This window comes from Branchiostoma belcheri, unplaced genomic scaffold (genome assembly GCF_001625305.1).
Source record: "Branchiostoma belcheri isolate BF01 breed outbred unplaced genomic scaffold, Haploidv18h27 scaffold63, whole genome shotgun sequence".
Classification (NCBI taxonomy): Eukaryota; Metazoa; Chordata; class Leptocardii; order Amphioxiformes; family Branchiostomatidae; genus Branchiostoma; species Branchiostoma belcheri.
The window spans coordinates 1243411-1262038 of NW_017804276.1; the positions used below are offsets into that span (position 1 = coordinate 1243411).

General features: G+C 41.7%; 1 protein-coding gene across 1 annotated transcript in view; it reads right to left on the bottom strand.

Moving 5' to 3' along the window:
• The window catches only part of LOC109483203, a 53624-nt gene that overhangs the window by 26161 nt on the left and 8835 nt on the right, over positions 1-18628 (bottom strand). The window contains exons 6-18 of the mRNA XM_019786184.1: positions 17205-17347; positions 16086-16247; positions 15232-15327; positions 14414-14599; positions 13088-13212; positions 12439-12483; positions 11651-11760; positions 10425-10531; positions 9030-9223; positions 8382-8528; positions 7561-7663; positions 3187-3266; positions 1908-2070 (exon numbers count right to left, since the gene is read on the bottom strand). Of these exons, the coding sequence (XP_019641743.1) occupies positions 1908-2070; positions 3187-3266; positions 7561-7663; positions 8382-8528; positions 9030-9223; positions 10425-10531; positions 11651-11760; positions 12439-12483; positions 13088-13212; positions 14414-14599; positions 15232-15327; positions 16086-16247; positions 17205-17347 (1661 nt within the window). The remainder of the gene's footprint in view (positions 1-1907; positions 2071-3186; positions 3267-7560; positions 7664-8381; positions 8529-9029; positions 9224-10424; positions 10532-11650; positions 11761-12438; positions 12484-13087; positions 13213-14413; positions 14600-15231; positions 15328-16085; positions 16248-17204; positions 17348-18628) is intronic.

Below are 18628 nucleotides of genomic sequence, written 5' to 3' on the forward strand. Positions count from 1 at the left end.
TAAAAACTAAAAGACAATTTTCTGCAATATTTCTACTCAGAAATAAACTCCAAATATAGCAAAAATGGAAGACAAGGAAATAAGTTAAGAACTTACAAAACAATTAAGCTTACATATGAAAAAGAACAATGTTTAGATGTGCAAAAGTTTAGTCATCGTCGAGCATTGACAAAATTAAGGATTAGTGATCACCAATTACAGATCGAAATTGGTAGGTATAACCAGACTCCAACAAGTAACAGAATTTGCACTTTATGTAACAGTAACTGTGTAGAGGATGAAGCACACTTTGTCTTAGAATGCCCGTTATACACTGATATGCGGAATTCTTTAACCAATTCCTTAGAGTTAGAGAAGAAATATACATACTTGTCAAAAGCAGAACTGTTCAAATATATTATGACATCCAAGCACTACGATGTAAATGAAAAGCTATGTAAATATGTTCATACATGTTTCAGAAAGAGAGAGGAGATCATGTAGATAGATCCTGTAGTTAGAGACGTAGCACAGAAGTATAACACTTGTTACTTCTATACCTGTACCTATAGTTATAGCACAGAAGTATAACACTTGTTTCTGCTATACCTGTACCTATAGTTATCCAACTTAGTGCATTTGGCCCATGTAGGGCATGAATATGCAATAAAGTTCATTGTCATTGTCATTTAAAGCTCGGCTTCAAATACAGTGGGGTTTTCTGAGACGTAGTACAATGTTCTAGCCAGGCCGTTTTAGCATAGGGCCCCCTATGCAATGATTTTGACCCCCTATATATATATGCTATAATTTTGACCCCCTATGCTATATTTTACCTCTTTGCTATACTTTTGACCCCTATGCTTAGTTTTAACCAGCTATAACTATAGCAAAGGGAAAACCATAACCTCACAAAATCTGTTCCACATTAAACAAGACATAGTGTCTCAGGGGGTTATGAGTTTCAAAAATTTTCGGCTCAATGTGCGATTTGTGCCACGACGTTGCTTTTCTGTACCTGTCCCCTATGTTATGGAAAATCCTGGCTAGAACTCTGTAGTACATAAAGATAGTAGTGAGATACTAAACGTTCAAGGTGCAGACGTTTTATTTCGCACCCACTGCCTTTCGTCGCTGGCACTAAGAGACTGCAGGACAATTGCAGAATTATAAGCACGAACTATTGATCGATATACAAATAAGTGAAGACAATTTTTTTGAAAGTCCAAAAGGAAACAAACGTTAGAAAAGTCAAGACAAGGATGATGCAAATTAGCGAAAGAACCTCCTGTTGTTTCAGAAAAGGAAGTTAAGTGTTGTCTGTCCTAGGGGCTGGGAGCGCCAAATATTAAGTGCCGGAGAGATCTACCCGTAGCCCCCCTTCCCTGTGGAAGGTAGGGTTGTACATTCTTTCATATATTCTTTCATATATAAATCATATCCAGTTTATTTTGGCGTATCTTATTATTGTAGGTTTGTAACTCTGGAAGCGTAGAAGATGAAATACATTTTGTACATGATTGTAAATTGTATGATAACGAACGTGACACACTATTTAGAACAATCCACTTACTATAGACAAACTGTATAAAGACAGTAGAAAGAAAGAGGTATTCAGTCATCTCATGTCCACCAGTAATGACCATACAATAGATATATGTGAATTTATCTCCAATTTCCAATTTTATCTCTTATCTTTCAAAAGAGAGAAGAAATATTAGATTAGTTTATTCCCTAGTAGTTGTTAAGACTTTTACGTTATTCTGTTATCCATGTACCCTATGTATCATGTTACTCAGTATGATGTACATGTAACATCACATTCTGATGTATGCATTTAGCCCCATGGGCATGAACATGCAATTAAAGATTCTAGAATTATTTTGATGTGTAACCTTCACCGACGTTTTAAGGTGCATACCTTGTGCTTTTCCCTGTGCCACTGTCATCTTTCTTCCGATTGACCGGCACCTTTACTTCCACGGAATACGTTTGCGCTGCGCGTGGTTTCTGTGTCAAGTCCCCAAGAAAGACGACCCTCGCGATGTACCGGAGAAATACCTTCCTGACGACGATTGGGAGGTCCCCTTTCTATAGGAGACAAAAAGTAAAAAATGTTTTTTTTTTCTGTGATAAACATATTGAGACCTACGTAAATAATTTCATCAGGTTGGTAAAGGAATGAATAGCAAAATTCTTTGATCACAACCATTTATTTTTACGAGCCCACGTTTCGATGACCGTCTGTCATCTTCATCAGGGCAATTCTGACTGGTTTGCTGAGCACTCACGCTAGATGTTACTTCAAGTTGGTGCATAGTACACTGAAGGTGTTACATGGTTCACAGTGCACTGTTACTTGGTTCTGTGTACTGTGATCAAGTAACAGTGCACTGTGAACCATGTAACACCTTTATGGCCTTTAGTGCACTATGCATCAAGTAACATCTAGCGTCAGTACACAGTAAACCAGTCAGAATTGCCCTGATGAAGATGACAGACGGTAATCGAAACGTCGGCTCGTAAAAATAAATGGTTGTGATCAAAGAACTTTGCTATTCATATTGAGACCTGGTTTGACTGTATTACGCTACTGGTCAGGGTTCTAGAAGCTTAATGGCCAACACCTTTAACTTTAGCGAATTGGGGACATTTCATTTTATTTATATTTATATTTCGAAGCCTTTTAGGGCTGATCGTCCAAGGCTCAAATATTAAAATTACATAATCACATACATGGAAAATACACTGAATACATATAAAAAGACATAAGTACAGTAAAGCATCAACAATGTACATACAACGATATTTAACAATTTAATATCGATTTCAATCATTGTACAAATGGTTTTGATTCAGTGGGAACATATAAAAGGAATGAAATACATCACTGTATCAAACTAAAAGTTAAAACAATACATCAGAGCCTTGCCTTGTCTCCTCTCTTTATGTTTATCTGTCATATATGCATACACGTTCCAGCATGGCAAGGCATGCAATTTTGCCCATTTTCGGCATGTTAGCCACTGTCAAAGGGCAACAAAATGTCTTTTTCCCCCCAAATCAGCCGAAAATCGATGCGCGCACTGATATCATGCATAGAAATTACTTGCTGTGGCCTAATCTGAAAAGAACCATGACTACCCTTCTGATGGTTTGTGTTAATGGTGCCATGCAGCTACAGTATGAGGCTGATTGTTGACTTACGTATGTGCTGATCTTGATGACGACAACAGTGATAAGCATGAATATCCCCATCAGGCACATGTACAGTACAAGCAGGATCGCTGGAAGTAACAACAGTTATAAGCATGGATATCCCCATCAGGCACATGTACAGCGCAAGCAGGATCGCTGGAAGTGACAACAGTGATAAGCATGAATATCCCCATCAGGCACATGTACAGTACAGGCAGGATCGCTGGAAGTGACAACAGTGATAAGCATGAATATCCCCATCAGACACATGTACAGTACAAGCAGGATCGCTGGAAGTGACAACAGTGATAAGCATGAATATCCCCATCAGACACATTGTAACAGCCCTGATTTAGTGATTTGCCTCGTTTTGGACATGCAAAGAGGCACTCAACCTAACCAGTTAGACCTACAAAGGCTAACTCGGGAACAACGCACGCTGTATTCTCATTGGCCATGTCTAGAATTTAGGGACGGCGTTCTTTACAGAAATTGGACTAGAAATGAGGGCCTGGGACAACAGCTGCAACTACTGCTCCCAAGGGCGCTCGTCCCTCGCGTACTTAAGATGGTCCATGACGACCCGCTGGGCGGTCATCTAGGCGTAGATAAGACCCTAGATAAACTTAGGTCTGCCTTCCACTGGCCCGGCATGCAACACGACGTGACTGCCCACGTGTCCGGCTGTGAGACGTGCATCCGGAGCAAGACTGGCAGACGCAAACCCCGAGGCCCCCTGCAGTCTAGCATAGTCGGCTTCCCTAACGACCGCGTCGCCATGGACATCGCTGGCCCTTACCCGAAGTCGCGTTCGGGTAACAAGTACATTTTGGTCGCGTCGGACTATTTTACTAAGTGGGTCGAGATTTTCCCAATGGAGGATGAGACGGCGGAGTCTGTGGCTAAGTGCTTTTACAAAGGTTGGATTTGTGTCCACGGCCCCCCACAGTCTTTACACACAGATCAGGGTAGAAATTTCGATTCTGTGTTGGTGAAGGGCCTTTGTCGGCTGATGAAAATCCATAAGACTCGGACGACGCCTTATCACCCCCAATCAGATGGTCTTGTTGAGCGCTTCAACAGGACCATGGGAAACATCTTGCGCGCTTACGTGGCGTCCAACCAGCGGGACTGGGATGAGCACTTGCCTGCAGTCAAGTTTGCTTACAATACCAGTTGCCACGCGACCACTGGTTTTTCGCCTTTCTTTTTACTGCACGGTCGCGAGGCTCGCCTCCCCATTCACCTCATGGCGCGTGTCCCTACTTTCGTTGGTGAAGTCCCTGACTACGTGGAGGTAATCCAAAACCGCCTACCGCTAGTATTCAAAATGGTGCAGGAGAATACACAACAACAGCAACGTAGACAGAAAGAGCTCTTCGACCAGAAAACGTATGGCAAGCCCTATGACATTGGCGATACTGTCTTTGTTCTCCACAAACAGGTAGGAAAGGGACTTGCCCGGAAATTGGCGCGGAAGTATGACGGCCCGTTTGAGGTCGTGCGCCGCATTGGCGATCTTACGTACGAAGTGCGCAACATGAGAGGGAGACGACAGCAGAAGGTAGTGCATTTTGAGAATCTCATACCTTTCTCACACACACAGGTGGATCCGGATTACGACCCGCGGAATGACGGTCCCCGCCGTCCTGCCCGCCCTAACCGTAACCGGCGCCCCGCACCTTCCCTTTCAGAGAGTCCCGTAACGTCAGGGGAGGAGGCCTCCCAGGGCACTTTTTCTTCTTCCATTTCAGGTTCTGACCAGACGTCCGACGGTGATGATGAGGCTGATGGGGAGACCAGACCGAAGGTTCCGGTACAACCCAGGCAGAGACATCCTGCTAACCGGGACGCTGTTGGCGATGAGCGACCCATGCTGAGACAGCCTGCTAACCTGGACGCTGTGTATCCTGACACGGACGGTTCCAGTGCCTACCTGACGTGCCCTGACGACCCCGATGTCGACGACCCGGGACGGAGTTCAACGAGCCATGCTGCCGACGTTCTGCGACCGACGCCACCTTCGACGAGCGCCGCTGTTGACGACCTGCGACCGAGACCACGCCGGCAGCGACGGAGACCGACGCGTCTGGATGATTACATAGAACTGGACTATAGTGACTCTAGTGACTAGTCGGACTCCTTACCTGAGTTGTGCAGAACAAGGTCAAACCTCCGCGTACACTGGGTTTTAGACGGCACTTATCGTTCGGCGGGGTGGGGTGGCGCCTGAGCGCGTGCCGATTGCGTTGTCGATCTCTGTCCCCCCCTGTGAATCACTGTGGCTACGTACCTGGGTTTTAGGTATCAGGTAGTAGTAAGTTTTAGTCGTTCCCGAGGACATGTGAAGTACCTCCGGAGCTGAGAGGATGGTAGGTATACACGTTTCTGTTCTGCACGCCGTAGTCAAGGAGGTAGCTTCTCCAGCCGACGTCGTTCGCGTGCTGCGTGCCCATCTCTCAGGTATAGTATGACTTTGAGGATTGAGTCAGTAATCTCCAAGGAGATTAGGAGTAAATCTCTCCTCTGGTGAGTATGCGTTAAGGCTACTCGGGTGTCAGTTTAAGTGATTATCCAGGTGTTCTTGTGAGAGTTTCGTCTTCCGTCGGTGCCGCTCGTGCGCCTGCCCCTTGTCGTGTGGTATGTGCCAGTCCCCGCCGTCACGCCTTGGTCCTGATCTTTGTGAAGCACACTCAGAACTGTAAATATCTGTATCTTATAGTAGTTTAGTCTTATCGTAACGTATCATATTGTATTGTAGCTTACTATTGCCTTGTGTTACCTTGCGATGTATGACTATGTTATTTTGACATGTATTTTGACAAGTGTGATTATGATTATGTATGGTGGATACATAAACAGGAGTACCACAGGTGAGTAAACACCTGCAGTCGGTTAGAGCACAGGAAAAATCGTACCTCCCCCTCATGAAAGATTGACATACTCTTTTTCGGATTTCTTTCGGCAATATTTTATGGATGAGTAGGGTTGGGTAGCCGGCTCTCGACATTTTTTGGTACTCTTGTTGGGTCAAGCTAAGACACTTGATGTATAGTATGGACATGTCAAACTCTGTTATTTTTTTTACTTTTTTTTTCCCTTCTTTTTTCATGTTCTGATTGTACGGTGATTTTAGTTAACATACTCTCCTGGTGATTATAGTTAGGTAGTGTACGAGGACGCACACTGCTTAAAGGAGAGGGGATAGTGTAACAGCCCTGATTTAGTGATTTATGGTTCCCGTGACGTAGTGACATATGACGTAGTGCTTAGTAGCCATATTTAGATAGTTACCTCCTTAGTTCATTTACATCCTCATTAGATTAGCCAATGACTGGTGAGAGCAGTCAGCGTCAGGATTAGATATTAGCTAGCCGCTTCCGTTTGAATCAGTCGAGACCAGGACCCCAGGTTAGTGACACACACTCCTTGTAGTTCGTAGATTCCACTCCTGTAACCTAGACCATTGTACTTGCAACTCTAAGACTAGACCATTGTAACTAGACCATCGACTCGGTATTGACTTGTATATACAGCAGATAGATCATAATACAACAGCCCGTACAATCTGAATCGACCCGTCTCCGTGTGTTTTACTTGGTTAACTAGCAGATCATATAGACGCGTAACTTGCGTGAGTAAAGTTAGCCCAACACCTAAAGTACACCGATCCCTAAATTCTACAACATGTACAGTACGAGCAGGATCGCTGGAAGTGACAACAGTGATAAGCATGAATATCCCCATCAGACACATGTACAGTACAAGCAGGATCGCTGGAAGTGACAACAGTGATAAGCATGAATATCCCCATCAGGCACATGTACAGTACGAGCAGGATCGCTGGAAGTAAGTAGGTAGAGATGACAAAAGTCAGCATAATGTTGTTACGTGCCTTGGTTAAAAGGTTTTATTAGCACTACAGTCGCACTGTGTCTTGCATAAATTGTGGGGTCGTGTGGCGCAGCGGCAGCGTGCGCGACTCGGAATCAAGAGGTCTCGGGTTCGAGTCCTGACATGATACTGATCTTGTTCCCTTGGGAAAGGCACAAGACTTTGTACCAGTATTTGCTTGTATGTAAGCGGTAGCTGTTGCTGGACACAACACCAGCAACAGCTGCCGCTGTCCCGGGTGTATTGCACTGTTGCAATTTCAATAAATCAAATCAAAAATTAAAAAAAAAATCAAATTGCATAGATAACTAGCGTAGTTACATTCATGCTTTAAGTATAAACTGATGCTTTCATTGGTTACACTTTTCAAACCAATCTAAGACTAAAACAGCTTGCTTCTTTGCATTTAACAAATAATATTATGTAATGAACTCTTTCCAAAATTTCCCTCTTTGAAAAATCACCATAGCCAAATACAAGAACCCTTACCAACAACAGGCATGGAGCCCTTGGCCGGTAGTACATCCGTGATAAAGACGAGAGAGACCACCATGGACAGCAGAATCGTGATGCCAAATGAGATACGATCTCCCTAGATAGACACAACGCATGTTTGGGCTGTGTTTATATTATTATTAATAATTTATATATTTTATATTATTAACCAATGGTTAAACATTATGCCAAAGGCAGAGCTATCCCGCGGCAAATACGTTAGTCAGCCTTGGGATTACCTCTGCCCCATCAGTCCCACAGTCGTCCTCTTCAGGGCCTGATTTATAAATATTCATGAGCTTGCCTTATTTGGCACACACCAATCAGCACACAGATTACCTAAATTCAACATGGCGGACATGTAAAACATTTCTGGGTTCCTGTTTCGCTGGCTAAAATACAACTCAGACCTTTCCCCCACCTATCCTTACACTTAGGAAGACGTCTCTGTTGTGAAGCAGTGTCTGTACCGTGCGCTGCTAATGCCGATTCAAACAATTCTCTGCACATTTGGCCCCAAACATAGCTGACAGGATGTTTTCATTGAAACCAAAGAAGCGATGTAAGCCATAATGTGATTGGCTTACAGTTTCCAAACAACCTTTGGCCTAGCTTTACACTACCGAAAGCTATGCCTCTGATTGGCTGAAGCTCGTCAGCCTGTAGAAGTGGTTTTGGCCGGGTAGTTTGGCAGGGTTGATACAGCTACTAGCAAGGAAGCACCCCTTCGTCGGGAGGATGCATAAGCGTATTATAAATCCTAATCACATACTAAGTATTTGCATATTTTTTATAGACGTATGCGATTTCCTGACCTTGTCTGTGGGAACTAGGAACGTGATGCACATGAGGATGGAGAGGATGATGGGCGGAGACAGAGTGGCGCAGAAGTGGAACGTTGGGATGCGGGCAAACATTACTTCGATACAGCCGCTCCCGAAAGCTCCGCCAGTAACTGAAACCTGGTGTAGAGAAAAATCATAATAACTTGATCTGCCAATCTGAATCTGGAAAAGAATTCTACTATCTTTATAATACCCTAATGTGCTATGTTTATGCAATTTTGCTGATCCAAGTTGGTAACATATTGTTCAGGAAACGCCTGTATTGAAATGCATTTCCTTCAGTCCTACCATTAGTTTCGTATTCCTTAGATACAAACAATTATTGCAAAATTTAAAAAAAAATGTATATAGGATGTCCTAGTCGTTTATTCAGTAAACTGATAATTTTTTTCAGAGTACTAAACAAACAAACAAACAGAAATTTGTTTGAGAGCCACAACCCATGCACGTTAAAGAACCCACCGCACTTATTGAAAAGAGTAGAGGACCTTCCCGGTGTGAGTGGTTCAAACCTTACAATCCGGTCTTACGCAGCTTGTACATGTACGTACATGTACAAAACTGGTGTGTTACGCCTTATGGGGTTTACCGATTATGCGAAAGAAACTTAATAGATACCGTCCATTTTCCGTTCCATTGGTCCACAACTTCCTCTATTTGATCGCCGCATTTCATGAAATGGTCTATGTACGAGTCCGACTGTATCGTCTTCTCGCTGTCCTGTTCGTCTTTGCAATGAAACCGTTCTACACTTGTCGTCGTTCCCAGGCACACTGGGCACGACATGGTGTCAAAGGGGAAGAGAGCCGGCTCTGCAACAATACGAATGAATGAGATCTATCTATATAATCTAAGGAGTTTAGACACTGAACAAGACTATTTCTTGAGAGGGGTGAAGGAAGCCATATACATCAGGGCCCATCGCCCTACATTGAACCGACGGGGGCCGACATCGTCTACCGGATACCTTTGACCCAGTGTTGATGTCACACTTCAAAGAAGCCACGTGACAAGTTTCACTGGGTCAGTCTACTGAGGAAGACCAGAGTGACTGGTCGAAAGCTCTAGGTGAGAGAATTTTTTTGTGTTGGACCAAAAGTTTCAACTTTAAACACGAATGAATGAACTTTATTGCTCGACAATCGTACATGGTACAATGTGTGGCAGTAATACAACAACATTACAAAACTAAACTATCTTATTACATTTCTTACTACAAACTACTATCTATATAGTATATGAGTTACAATATGGACATGTACTGATGATATGATCTCGCTTATGAAATAAAGTGTACAGAAATTGGCTTACGTAGGCAGATATGGTAGTTGGACATGACAATAATTTATGGAATGTATCGCACTGTGTACCAGGTATGGTGAACTTTGTCTTAGTGGTAATAGTCTGTAAAAATGTATCTCGTTCTTTTCTATAGGTGGGACAAGACATAACAAAGTGAAATTCATCTTCAATATTTTCATTACATGTGGGACACGTGCACGTGGTTGAACATGAAGTGACGAAAAAAAGTTACAGTATACGTTTGCACAGGAAAATGGTAAAGCGTATGGCACAGCCCCATTAATTAGGGTAAGGATTAGGATTAACTTTAAATTGAAATATCTCGGCAACGACAAACAATATCTACTTTTGGTTTGCGGTTTTTATTTTCTGGCCGGATGAGCTTTCTAATGATACCAAGATGTTCCTGTTTTAGTTAGGGTTAGATTAGGGTTAGGGTTAACTTTTAATTGAAATATCTCGGCAACGACAAACAATATCTACTTTTGGTTTGCAGTTTTGATCTTCTGGCCGGATGAGCTTTCCAATGATACCAAGGTGTCCCTGTTTTGATCGATATTTACTTTAGCTAGGGTTAGGGTTAGGTTTAGCTAGGGTTAATAAGCGCTTTGGGGAAAACTTTGTGATTATTATTTAAAGGATATGTTGATGAAACACGGCTGGCACCAAAAACTACCATTGGCCATCACCATTTGGTGGTTGAAATCTTACCGAGGTCGCAGGTTGTCGTCAGGAGATCCACGATGTCCCACCCAACCTCTCCGTCACTGGTGACTGTGACGGGTGCATCTGGAAACGTGCTGAACTTGGCATCTCCGCTGTAAGTAACAAGAATTCGGAGATCTCATACCTTCATGAAATACATGAGTTTTTCTAAATGTTTTTACACAGTACACTATAGTACAGAACAAAATAACACAGGTTTTTGGTTTCAAACACACAGTACCACCTTTGGCCTGGATATGGTCATGTAGGCTTTTCCCGAGGGAGAACCCATTAATCAAACCGGGCAGGCGCTGCCTCCACCCCGCACATCTGTTTTCCCTGCCACCCTGCACATCTGTTTCTCTGCCACCCCGCACACCCATTTTTCCGGAAGTTCTACTGCAGTACCAAGGTCAGCCACTAGGAGGCCCATATTTGACCTTGACCTTTGGCTTCCTAAGACCTACCAGCATACCAAACATCATCACAATCCATAAAGGAGTTCTGAAGTTATGCTGACTACAAATGTGCGGAAACACACACACACACACACACACACACACACACACACACACACACACACACACACACACACACACACACACAAATACACATACACACACAGAGACGCGCCAAAAACAATACCTCCATTTTTTCATGGAGTTAATAAACAAACGTACAGTCATACGCTGAACTTCATCATTGTATGTACAGTCACTGACGAGAAGTGGATTCTACTTGAACCTCCTGGTGGTAAACGTTTTGAATATACTTTAAACAAATTCATGACTTCGGGCCTGTCAGACATCTAGTACAATTGTTTTTTGGTTAATTTGTATAATGTAATATTGTTATTAATTGATGTATTAATTGATGCTCAATGTGTATTTTACTATTCAAAACCTAGAAACTGAAATTCAGCATAACTTTTTGTAAATAATATTGTTCAATGTGGTTAATTCTTAGTGTAACACATTGACGCTTATTGTATAATTATCATCATATGTCAAATGTTGATAAGACAAGTTTTCTTTGAAAGTAGTTAAAAGTGTATGTAAATAATAGTTAATGATATAATGTTGTATTTTATGTGTGTAAGAGGACTCCAGGAAGAATGGTGATGTGTTATCACTAATTGGAGTTTCCTTAAACAAACAAACAAACAGACAAACAAACAAATAAACAAACAAGTCTATCCAGCTGCTTGAGTAATCCTAACTACAACGGCTTACTTCCTGTAGAGGAAGATATTTGGTGTCCACACATCCTTCGTGGTCAGGACCAGTTGATTCACATCGCCATACTTAGCGGGAGTCCAGGACAGGCGGTTGTCTTTCCAGCTCTGTAAAAAAAACACCGGAGATTTCAAACCTCTGCGAAGTATTTTGGGCTTTGGTAGTCTATTATGATACAACTTAAGCGATGACACACATTTCGTCATAGAACGTAGAAGCATAGGTTCTCGTAATTTAGTTTCAAGTCCAGCTTGTTCCTGTGGTCACCCATGTAAAAAACATTAGTCACTTTTTGTTACACTGCCCTAACTACACTCAACAACGAAATACCCCTTTTGGCAACTTGAAAACAATGATTGGCTTTATTGCTGACTTGAATGATCTTTGAGATGGTATTCTGGTACATTTATTTTGAAGAGGTTCTTCTTTTCTGTGAACAATGTACAATACTCAAATACTACTACATGTACAGACATTTTTTGTTAGAATCAAACGGCTTTTGTAACATCTTGATCAATCCTGTCAGTATTTATATATTTGTTTCACTTGTTCATTGATAAATTATTGTATTCTATGATAACTTGTGCTTTGCTTGCCTGTATTACGCATTGTCTGGTGGCGACATGAATAAAAGTGTAACTTGAGTGTGTCGCCACCACGTCTGGTCACTGAATGTTTCAATAAAAAAAAAACATAATTTCAAAGGTTGCTTTGGTGCCTGTGTTTTCACTGGTGTATGCTGATCTAAAAAAAAAAAACTTGACTGAATAGTTTCCACGACTCACCAGTCGAAAGGCCATGGATCCGAACATGTGTTCATTTTTCTCGTCCTGTGGAAATGGATACTTCTGGTAAGTAAGGGAATGAACAAAAGGCGTAAAACTGCACGACAATGTGACAAATCATGTGTCAAAGATTTATTTATTTATTCACATATATTTATTGAATTTTGGGCAAAAAGCAAAAAAAATGCTTATATAACATCTTCTACTCAAAACATACAACGAGTACAAAACACATTGACAAGATACACGCATAATTACAAGGTGGATAAAACCAAGATAAATAAATACAAACAAAACAAGTTGGTGATCTATCAATTACGAGAATCTACCCGTACAGTAAATGAAGTTTTGATTTACATCAAAGACATTACAGTTTTGTAGGTGTGAAAGTGATGTGGACCCTCAAAGTAGCAACTTGAAGGAACATAGAGAACTGTCACTGGGATGCTGTGCCAACGATGCAATGCCAAGAAGTAAAATCGCATCAATCGAAGAATAGCAAAAATGGTCAATCTGGTATCTTCAAGATGGTGCTTCATAAAGAACTTAGTGTCGGTATAAAGGTATATCCTGAAAATGCTAATTAATAAAATCACACAGGACTAAACAAAAATGAAGGTACTATTACTTTGTTAGTATCAAAACTTACTGCGTCGATTATTTCGACCACGGCGGCCTGGAAGGTGATATTGACGATGCCCGTGCTGGGAGGGAGTTGAGGCAAGTAGCGGTCTGTGGCCAGCAGTGTGTTGGACAACTGTATCCTGTAGTCAACTATAGAAGTGATATAGAAGAAGAACTTAAGATGTAGCGGGTACAACGTATGGCAAAATATACATACATAGTTGGTGATGCTAACATACATGCACAGTTGGTGATGCTAACATACATGCATAGTTGGTGATGCTAACATACATGCATAGTTGGTGATGCTAACATACATACATAGTTGGTAATGCTAACATACATGCATAGTTGGTGATGCTAAAAATATCTAACAGTTCTACTAACTGTACTAAGAATCTGGTCTACTTTCATAAACAATGTATTACAATAAGGAGACATTAATTATACTAATCTAACTCTATTGATAGTAATATATTGTGTCAGGAATTCATTACATTTTCTCGTTTTGTCAGCGAACTGTGTGTAAATTGGCCTACATAAGTGGATATATTGACAGGACATAATAGTATCATATCAAATATCTCTGTCTTTGTATGGGGTAGCGTTATATCGGTCTTACATGTAATATATTGTAACAATTTTCGTCGGTTTTCATCATAGGTTGGGCAATCTATTATAAAATGTAATTCGTTTTCAATGACTTTATGACACGTGGGATACAGTCTCATAGGATAGGAGACTTTAGCACTTTCGGTTAAGGAAGTATTTTTTTGATGGCTAAGATTTGGGGTTATGTTTCGTATTGGAGCTAACAGCTTCGGGTGCATGGTGGATAGGAGGTGGTTTTGACAGTTCAAACAGCAGGGAGGTCCCTCCTCCCAGCAGGCGCCGGGTGCTGGTAAGTGGGTAGTATGTGGAGGAATTCAGAAAGTGGTCTAATACCAGATTGAATTACATCATATACCATTCCCCCAACAGAGACAACACATTTAGAAAAACTCGAAACACTACCAAGAGCAGCATAAGATTATATGAATGAATATAATGCTACCTACTGTACACACATACCCACTGGGTTAAGTGCAGGTCACAACAAAAGTATGGAATACAGATAACGTTACATATATACATCGTCAAGTAACTACAATTAAGTAGATTATGTAAATTCGTTTTTTTCTCGTTTCTTGGTAATGGCAAAAAGGTAAGAACAGGTATGTTTCAATATAGAAGATTTGTCTAAAAATATAAATTTACCTGTACAGCTAAAATTATAAGTCAACAAGCCTATCTACTACATTATAGGATATACATAGCAGAACTGTAAATTACATATAATATGCTACCATACCCGAGCATCCGAGGTTGTCCGTTTGACTCCAAGTCCCGTTTTCTGTGCATGTTATGAACATGTCGCCCCCCTCCCGCATGTAGCCGGCCTTACAGGTGATGTACACCTTTTCTCCCGGCCGGTGGAAGTTCTTCACCGGGCTTCTGGTCCCGAACTCCACGGCAGGAGGAACGCTGCATCCGATTGCTGAGGAAGTGAGATATTCGTGGTGTCATATAGATCGTGCGATGGTCGTACGATCGTAAACGTGGAATAGAAGAAGATTTTGTCGAAAGGATAGTATCAGTAGAACATATGTCGTACAAAAAAAAAACAAGGTCAGGTACCAGAGGCCAATATTTGACCTTGGCCATACCAAATATCGTCACAATCCACAATCATGATGGCCACATAAACTAGTTTGTGGAAACATACATACAATTTGGGCTTTTGTTATTATTATTTTACCATACCAAATATCGTCACTACACATATACTAGTATGTGGAAACATACATACAATTTGGGCCTTTGTTATTAGAACTTGCTTTTGTAAGGGGGGGGGGCAGAAATAGGGTTTCGACTACATTGCATTTTATTGCCATTGTTTTTTTTTTAAGTTTTAGAAAGTTTGAAGTGTTTTAGAAAATGGCTTGGCATCTCTCTATCGGTCTCGTCCCTCACTGGACGTACTCGTCCCTCACTTAGCCAACCCGTGTTAGAGAATAGCATGAGGAACGTTGGAGGTATGACGTCCATGGGATAACAAGTTAGAAATGAGTAGAACTTGATTGGAAACTAAAGCAAACCGAAGAAAGTCGGCATGATATTTGTCCTCACCACCACAAGGCTTCAGTCCGCAGGGTTCCACGGTGACCAGTTCAACGCCTGTTGCTGAACCAGAGCTGACCAGACAAGAAGGCTCCTGCATGCCTTCTACAATTTACAAACAAACAAACAAACAAACAAACAAACAATAAATGTTGACATGACTAAAATTATGTGGGGTCGTGTGGCGCCACGGCAGCGTGCTCTACTCGGACCAAGAGGTCCCGGGTTCGAGTCCTGACATGCCACCGATCTTGTGCCCATGGGAAAGGCACTTAACACGACTTTCCCCACTAAACTCAAGTGAAAATGAGTATTGTCTGTCCAGTATTCATTTATATGTGTGGAACACAATACCAGCAACAGCTGCCTGTGTCCCACGTGTATTGCACAGTTTGCTCATCTGTGATGGACTAATGTATATACTAAGGTAATTTGTGGTATACTATACTGCAGTTATTACATCAGACTATACTGCAGGGGGCTTAGGAATAGTTGAGGCCCCTTTTATAACAATAAATGAAATTATTATCAATATTATTGTGTGGGGGTGGGTTTACTTTCTACTGTAAAACAGACACATACCGCAGCAGCTACATTCCACGTACCACAACAGGCTTAAAAACTACCTACAGACATAGCCACTTCCACATCCCTACCGAAGTTCAAAATGGGACTGGGCCTTCCCATATCTGAGTGATCACTTGCCATGCTAAGACGGCCCGCACTTTTTTCACATTGTACACTGTCAGGTAGTTTAGATTTGCACTTTGTTTCGAGCAACGCCACCACCACCTGCCGTACTTAGCCGTGCACCTGGATCTCACCTGGACATTATGCCCCAGAGAGGGTTTTACTAGACTTACCTAGACCGAGGTTCCTACAGTAGTTTTTCCGCGGGTCTGCCCAGTTGTAGTTGTACAGCAGCTGATAAGACAGAACGCTCGTCCAGTTCAGACACATCTTGTCACCCTCCATGGGTAGCGTGGCCGTACCCATGTAGTTCTGGCCCTTGCCGTAGTAGCAGTCTGGAACAAGATCGGTGGTATCAGTGCAGCTGTAAACAACGCTTGAAGTTACACTTGTAACATGTAACAGGTCGTTCCGTGTAACATAGACAGCCGTAGACACCAGTGTCGTACTCAGAACTGTGCTTTATCCAGACCCAATTGCCCAAACACGTGCATTACGTATCCAGAACCGTTCCTGGTAAAACGTTCTTGGATATGTTAAGACTATCCGAATCGTACCTGATCAATATTCACATATATTCATTGAGTATTGGGCAAAAATCAAAAGTTGCTTAAATATAATACCTTCTACTCACCAACATAGAACGAGTATAAAACACATTGTCATTGACAAGATACATGCATAATTACATGGTGGAAGATGAAGACAAATACAAACAAGACAAGTTGGTGATCTATCAATTACGGGAATCTACAACGTACAGTAAATGAAGTTTTGAACTACATAAAAAACATTACATTTTTGAAAGTGTGAAAGTGATGTGGACCCTCGAAGTAGTAAGGAACATAGGGAACTGTCATTGAGATGCTGTAGCTCTGCTATGTTTGAGGGAGATGATAACAGAGTACTTCTTTAACTGGAATAAAGTTTATATCTATATATCCCTAACCCATTCTGCGAAGCTATTGTGTTATGCTGAGGTCATATTTCCAAACCGGGGCTCGGCCGGGCAGTCTTATGGAACGAAAAGTATGATATAAAAGACAACAAAGCACAAAAAAGTTGAAAAAAATCAATAATGGGAACTATTTACGTATATTATTGATATAGATTGTTAATTTGTCCTTAATCTAAACATCCCGGCCGGGCCCCGGTTTGGAAATGTGACCTCAGCATAACGGATTAATGGCAGTTATACCGTCTACACAGACACAGAAGTCCAGTTCTTCCATGAACTGATTAAAGTTCAACTTGAGGTAAAGATTAAACTTGAGGTAGATAAACCAAAGTACCTTGAGGAGATGCCAGGTTGAGGCAGTTTGTACCGTTCAGCCTGCTGCAGTCCGTTGACTGGAGAGTCCCGTTGGTGAAGGCTGCCGGGCAGGCTGACACGACCTCCTCACACAGGGACTGACACGGTCGCTGCAAGTATATCCTTTTGGCAAGGAGATTGGACAGATCACTCAATTAATTCCATACACAAAGAACATATTTCTTCTTTTTCATTTCTGCCTAACAGAAACCTACAGTGGGGGTCGCTGGAAAACAGAAGAAAATTGTCCAGACTGTGCATGATGTACAAAATGACTAATAAACTGGTGGACGTACCAACCACTAAGAATCTGATACCAGCCAAGAAAAGAACCAGAGGCAGCCATGCCTTCAAATATCAGAGTTATCAACCAAGAATTGAGGTGTTCAAAAACTCGTATTTCCCCAGAACTATCGTAGACTGCTGCAAGCATGCCCTTTTGGCAATGGGATTTCAAATTGACAGATCGCTCAATCAATTCCATACACAAAGAACAGATTTCTTCTTTTTCATTTCTGCCTAGCCCTACAACGTAGGATCGATTATTGGCAGCCGTTGCGCATTGTTAGTAATGTGTGAACCGGCACATAAAAAACAAAGTGAAAAAAAAAAGATAACCGAGAAGGGAACATAAAACAACTGATTTTATGTGTGCTAAAGACGGGACAAGTGCATTAGTGCGTTTGTAATATTTACATATATACAAGACATGATGGGGTGGCTCAATGCAGCAGGGTCCTCGCCAGTTCAGATTTGAACTGGGCGAACATTTCTTTATGTTTCCGTCTTTTTCGTTTGATTTTGGCATTCTCAGGATTGGTTCGAGCGGGAGCTCGAACTAAGTAAGTAAGTAAGTAAGTTTGGCATTCTATGGCATTTGTTTCGTTTTCCATTTTTTTACAACTGACGGTATATATTTTCTTATTTTACAACTGTTTTGTACGATTTACAGTGTGGTTTAAAACTTTTTTTGGAAACGGCCGAAAATCCATGCGCGCGTGGATGTCATCCATATAATCAAATCAACATGGCCTAATTGATGCGAACTGTTAACGTTGTGTTAACGAAATTGTTGTAATGATTGATGTAATAATTGATGTTTAAAATTGTTGTTAAGATACGTTTTCCTGAAGCATAATAGCAATTGAAGTAAATGTAAATAATAGTTGTATTTTTATGTTCTATAGGACTCCAGGAAGAATAGTGATGTACATATTACTAATGGAGATTCCTTAATAAACAAACAAACGAAAGTGGGCTCGTGTGGCGTAGCGGCAGAGTGCACGATTCGGAACCAAGAGGTCCTGGGTTCGAGTCCTGACATGCCACCGATCTTGTGCCCTTTGCACTTAACCAGGTAAGCCGAGGTACGGGAGGTGGAGAGTTTCCCGCGCGGGAACTCGT